Here is a 6,637-nt window from a genome sequence, read left to right on the forward strand (position 1 = left end):
GCTTAGAGATGCATTTGGCTATTATGGTCCTGGCAATTTTTCCTTCAACGGTTAAAATTGCCAGCTCCAATCAGTAACTTTAAATTGCTAAAAATTGTTACTGTAGACATCACTGAGCCAATGCATGGTTGATCTGAGGGAGGGCACTCTGGTGCACAAAAGCTTGTCTAACACCTTTGCTTTTTAATAACTGACTGGTTGGAAGTACCCAGCATCCAATATAATATTTGTGAGTGTGTCTGTGGATTGATGGTGACTATTGGAAATTAAAAGGTTAATGGCAGAAGATAAGGAATTGCAGTCAAGGATGGATTTGTGTAGGATCCTGGGGATGCTGGGTCAGAACAAGACTAGACACAGAACTGAGTTAAAGCCCCAGCAGCAGGCAGAGTGCAGTGCACAGCTGATTGCAACAAGAGGACTGCATGCTGAGGCAGGTTTGATCTGTGTAAGCTGCCTGGCATGGGAGGAAGATCAAGAAGTTGGAAGGAGGAGAAAAAGCTAAGCCTTTCGGAGCATATGGGGAGCCTGGGGGTATCTGTTCAGCACTCTTCTCCCCTCAGACTTCATGAATCCTAGACTTGATTAGTCATAATTTACCACTGACCATGTTATATCATCAGATAAATAGCCAGTCCAGAAATTGCTTTTGAAAAGCTGTATATAAAAGAATAATTAGGTGACTTTACAGACCCATAACCTGCTGCCTTGATTTTGTTGTGCCCTTGTGACCAGGCCTCTTCCCCACCACCCCCTCCTCTGTTCAACCCTATCATTTTGCTCTGCATGTTTCCTTTGACAAAAGAATGTGTATCCATCCCCTCTAGTGAATAATTCATAGTTATTCATAGGCAGAAGAGCAAATGTCCTTAAATGTTGATTGTGCAGAGGTTAGAGATGGGAATGGCTTTTGTCTCTTATTTTTATCTTGTCTAAACCACTTACTGTGCTCTGTGTCTCTTGGCTTAAAGCCATGCTAATCAATGTTCTGTGAAAAAACAGACCTAAAATAATGGTATTCTTATTGTCAGTTTCCTCTCATGGCTTATAATTTGTGTTAAAAATTTAACCATGACAATGGGCTTCTGCCACAGTATTGTACTTTGTAGGCTTATATAGGCAGTAATTATTTGCCATATAGTTTTATATTGCATTGAGAAAACATGACATTTCTCTTTCAAATGGTGTCCTGCAATGTGGACATGAATTTAAAGACAAAGTCCCTGGTTCTAAACACCACAGGGCACCAGGCTTGGTACTAACTTATAAGTAGATCAAAATTGGGTTCCAGATGTGAATATGGAATTTTTTTTTGGCTCCAATATAATCAACATTTCTTATTTTTGTAACAAAAACAATTGTTTTGGCCTATTTGGCATGATGCTTGAAACCAACTATTGTGCATTTTGCACATGTAATGAATAGCATATGATGAAATGAATACTTATTCCAAATAAAACACCTCTTTAAAGATGGGACTTGGGAGTGTGAATTATCAAACTATGACACAAGGTATTAGCCATGTGAATTTTATTTATGTCACTAGGAGTTGTGCAGATGAAAGTCCTGGATTACTTGGTAAACAGACTCCAGACAATGTGTTGGTTTAAAACCATGAGAGTGCCCTGAGTAATGCCTGAAGAAGGGTGTTTTTGCCCGAAAGCTTGCAAAGAACAATCTTTTCCAGTTATTTAGTTGGTCTAATAAAAGAGATCACATCTACCCAGAGAACCTTGTCTGAGTAGTAATAAGTAATATTGATTGGGGTTTGACTCTGCAGCTGTAGGGACTGCCTGGAAGTTGATGAGTATTCTGAGCACCATCAGGATCAAGCCCATACTAAATGCTGACTAAAATAAACACAGACAGATCACATTGTGATGAGGATATTGCTGCTTGTGAAGTCATACAGTATAAACATAATTTTGCAGTCTCACTAAAAATAGTCTCTCCCATCCCCCACTGATGTCTGGAAACAAGTTAAACAGTGCATCACACTTTCTATTGTATGGTGAAAGTGGTTTCAGAGAGGATGGGGTAATATATCTTTCAGCCAGTTGTCTCCAGCAGTGGTCTCCAAAGTGGGGTGCGCACAGCAAGACGATTCATAGGGGTGTGGGAAGAAAATATTAGAACTTCTATTTATATTTATTTTTATCTGAAAAAATAAGAGAGAAATTCAGCTTCGCTAATATTTAATATACGGATTGACACTGGCGCCCTTGCTCGGTCTGTATATCAGACGGTCACATGTCATGTACAGTACGCCAGGGTGGGGGAAGGGTGGGAGTTCCACAACATGGAGGGGTTGACAGTGGCACCCTCACTTGTTCATTCACTTTCAGCGTATTGTAACATATGTATTGGGGGTGCGTGCTCAAAAATTTTTTTACCGATGGGGGTGCGCGATCAAAGAAGTTTGGAGACCACTGCTTTAGAGATCCTGCAGCTCTTCCATCATGTGGGATAATAGGAGTGACATCTAACTGTTCATTATAAATTATTCACTATGTATAGGAGGATGAAGCATTTGTGTCTCTAACTTCAGTCTTCCTAGATGATTATAGGACAGTAGGACCTTGTAAAGTCTAGTTCTGCATGCTGCTCAAGGCAGGATCATCTATGACTAAATCATCCCAATCAAGTCTCAGTCCAAGCTGCTTTTGAAAATTTTCAGGTGTGGATATTGCACAGCATTTCTGGATAGCCTGTTCCAATGCTTGACCACCCTCATAGTGAGAAAAATCTTCCTTAATTTCCAGCCTAAACTTCCTCTGGTGCAGTTTGGGACCATTGCTCCTAGTCCTGCCCTTTATAGCCTAAGGGAAAGTATCTTTCCTATTTCCATCTGCTATATAATCGCCTCAGTTTCTTGAGATCTGGGAGCCTACTGTTAACAGTACATTGTTTTTCTGTGCACTTCAGTACACTCTGTTTAGTTATGGCTGGATGCTTTGTATCCAGCAAAACAAATACAAATGTCTAACATCTTGTTTCACTATATGCAGCCCTAAGTTTGATGGGGCAAAGTGCGTTGCTGTCACAATGAAAGCACAGTTTGACCCAAGATGTCATGCAGAAGCTTTCTGTTCAAGGCTCACTCTGAGCCTTATAGGCAGTAGCCCTATAAAGATGTATCCATTTCATTTTTTTAAATAGGTAGCACAAAGTTATGCAGACATACAAAAAAGTGTTTATAGGAGCAGTGCTTGAAATTTGTAGCCTTTAACTGTATACAGTAGGCTTAAATTTATCTATACCTGAAAGCGTTGGAATATAATTATGAGAACAAATATAATTTTCTAGCAAACTTCAAATCTGTATTGATTCTAGAGTTCTACTGATGCTCAAGGCTGTGGTGATTTCTAGTTTACTGTATGTGTGTAGCTAATATTAATGTTAGAATGCATTTGTTTAACTGCAGACGTGTAAGTAATATGAACATTAGAATGAATAAGGCAATCTCGGAGCATTAGATTGAAATCTAATCTGTTGTTTTCACAGGTCATTTTGGTTCAAGTTAATCCAGGTGAAACCTTTACAATAAGGGCTGAGGATGGAACACTTCAGTGCATTCAAGGTAAGAGTTATTTTTTCTTTTCTTTCTTTTTAAACATTCCAATTAATTGAGTATCCTTGAACTCATGGACACAATGGATTACCTTTTCTGTGATGACAAGTCTGAGGTGTACCTGGTTTCACTTTGTGAAAAGTTAATGGAAAAGCTATTCCATTAAATCACATTTTTGGCATGTGTGTGAGGCTGTATATATGACTATATATTTTATAGGACTGACTTAGGTGCCTGTTTTAGTTTGGTATCTCAGAATAAACTGGAATTTTGTAAGGCCAGTGAATTTTGATGGATACTGTAGATAGGTAGGAAGTGACCCCAAATGGTATTGTAGAGAAACTAAAAGTGGGAAAAAAAATCTTCTGTTTCTTCTCCCCCCCCCCCCCCCCCCCCAAAAGAAACGGGGTCTAAAACTGTGGAAATGATCAAATAAAATTAAATGCATTAGTGTATGATATGGTCCAAACAGAAGAAAACAAGATCAAAACAGGACAGTGTTTACCAGTCTAGGCTATCCTAGTAACTTAACAAAGGACATTAAAAAAATGTTTTCACTCAGAACTATCATTTAGGTATCCTTAACCTTTGTTCAATTTAAACATGAAAAATCAAAAGGTTAAAAGTACAAGAATCTATTTTCTGATGTTTTCAGATGGAAACTGATCTGTATATGAAGGCCAGATATTTTCAGGTTTATGTGAAATCAGGAATTCCATTTCATAAGAGTGAACTTGTTTTTAACATCAAATTCCTTACCTGAAGTAATCATTTTTTACTGTATCATAATTTCTGGAGCTTCCCATATGAAATCAGGAACAGAATATGTATGGATCAAGTGGGATATTATCATTTGATTCAGATGGATGTGACTTGAGCAATACTTTTGGTTTTTATATAAATGTTCCTAACAAATGTTCCGTGACAGAAATTTAGAGTAAAAAAGAACATTGTCTATTGTCCATTGTGCCCAATGTATAATTTTGTAAAAAGGCCAAAAATAGTTTCCCTTGCCATCCCCTGTCTGTTAATGTTTTGGGTGATTTTTTTTCTCTGAAAACTATTATGACTGTTTATAGAAGTACAAAAAAAGTTGGGGTTTTTTCTGGTCAGTTTGACTCATTACCTAAAGAAATGCAGACTTTTTCTTCCTTTAGGGCATAAGAATTGTCTACCAGGAAATATGCTGTGGTAAAAATAGACAAAGGAAAAATATCTAGCGTAAGTTGCATCATGTTGTTTTCATCAATACTTGGCATGTACATACCAATATTTTAAGAAGTCTTTCTTCATGATTTTTAGCAGCCTTAATATGCTGATTATTTAATAGAATCAGTGAAATAACGTATCTAGTATCCACTGGACAAGGGCTGGCCTGGCCCCTTTAAATTTGAACCAAACATAGCCTTTTCCTTTGATTGTAAAATATTAGGTCAAGTCATAATTTGCAGAGGAACCTACACGCACAAAAAAAAAAGATGGTGGGGAGGAAGAAAGGTGTTTTGTTTTTTTTTTCCCCATCACTTTTTATTCCCCCCTCCCCCCATTATGTTCTACTTTTTTTTAACTTTTGAAAATGATGGCATCTTATTTAGTACCTCCGTAGCTTCTTTCGGTCATGATAGTTCACATACATGGATAACTTGTTTAGGGTGTCAGTCTTGTTTCCATGTGACACAATGAAGGTCACCAACTCTAGTGTCTAAAAAGACTCAAGTGCATTGCTAAAATATGGTGCTACCAATTTTTTCTAGGCCTTCAGTGTTTGGCAAGATAATGTTTGCCTTCAATATTGGAAACATAAGTAACTGTCAAGTGAGGGCTTGATCAAGAAAATATTCATGCTTAATACGGAGGGGAAAGCATACTTGTTCTTAGTACAGTACACAGGAGAAATGTGTTCAGGTAAGGTTTGGTGAGGTGCTGCTGTGATTAGGGAAGGGCAGTGTTATGCCAATCCTACCTACCAAGGCTTTTGTTTGCCTCAAGGTAATGCTTATAGAAATAACGAACTACTAATAAATTTGACTTGCTTAATAGGAAGGTATTCCCAAACAGTCATGTTGGTACAGTTCAGTCTTGATCTGTAATATTGACTCCAATCCTATCAATCATGCTACTTTGCATGGGCTTTTTTTTTGCTTTTGAAATGCATGTGGTCATAGTACAGTACACCATATTGGGACCACTAAACTGTACTTGTGCTGTCAGTTAGGTGTTAACCTTTGGATCTGTAGAGGCAAACAGTCTAGGAGCTAGTTGAACTAGCACAATTGAATTTAATAAAACTAGAGTCTTGGTGGATATAAATTAGTATAGGTCCACTGAAGTCAATGAATCCTTGCCAATATGGCCATAAATGCTTTTCTTATTTCTGAATAGGCCAAGCTTGATTGTGTGTAGCTTTTTGTCACTGAAGATGTCTTATAAGAAAGAGAAGTAGAACAAACTATATAAGGTCCTATTGTCATTGACTCTCTAAAATGATTGGGTTCAAAAAACTGTAATTAAGGATGATTAAGTACTTATTGGAGATTTCCAGAAGTAGAATTAAAGAATGTGCTGTCGGTTTTTGTTCTAAAAGTTGCTTATAATACTTGCATGGATAATGCTTTTCAGATTAATTAGATTAATGTTATGAATGAACGTACTGTAAAATTCACATTTCTGGCAGTATTTTAAAAGTGCCTGTTAAGCTTTATAGTCACCTTGCTGTGCATGAATGAGGGGTGGGCACACATGAGAATTAGCAGGCTGATAAAGCTGTGTAACCCTTTCATTTGGGTTATAGTGATTGATATGTTAGATCTTTTCCATTTTGAATATAATACTAAGTATTTACTCAGCATTTTTTATGTTCAAAGTATTGTTCAGATGCATTCATTTTTAATGGGATAATTTGAAGCATTTTACAAAGTACATTCAGTAATTTGTTTTTGTGTTTAAGCTAACAGTCCTTGGTTGCCATTTAACACTTATCAGCAGTTTTGTATTGAAATACGTTTGCTATTTATATTGTATGAGGTTTGGAAATTCCACTTGGCTTTTGTCTTGCAAATGCTAACC

General features: G+C 37.2%; 1 protein-coding gene across 1 annotated transcript in view; it reads left to right on the forward strand.

Moving 5' to 3' along the window:
* Positions 1 to 6,637, forward strand: part of FNDC3B (fibronectin type III domain containing 3B) — a 307,284-nt gene that overhangs the window by 29,963 nt on the left and 270,684 nt on the right. Inside the window, exon 3 of the mRNA XM_019532737.1 lies at positions 3,505 to 3,580. Coding sequence (XP_019388282.1) covers positions 3,505 to 3,580 — 76 coding nt within the window. The remainder of the gene's footprint in view (positions 1 to 3,504; positions 3,581 to 6,637) is intronic.

This window comes from Crocodylus porosus, unplaced genomic scaffold (genome assembly GCF_001723895.1).
Source record: "Crocodylus porosus isolate Cpor-Errol unplaced genomic scaffold, CroPor_comp1, whole genome shotgun sequence".
Classification (NCBI taxonomy): Eukaryota; Metazoa; Chordata; order Crocodylia; family Crocodylidae; genus Crocodylus; species Crocodylus porosus.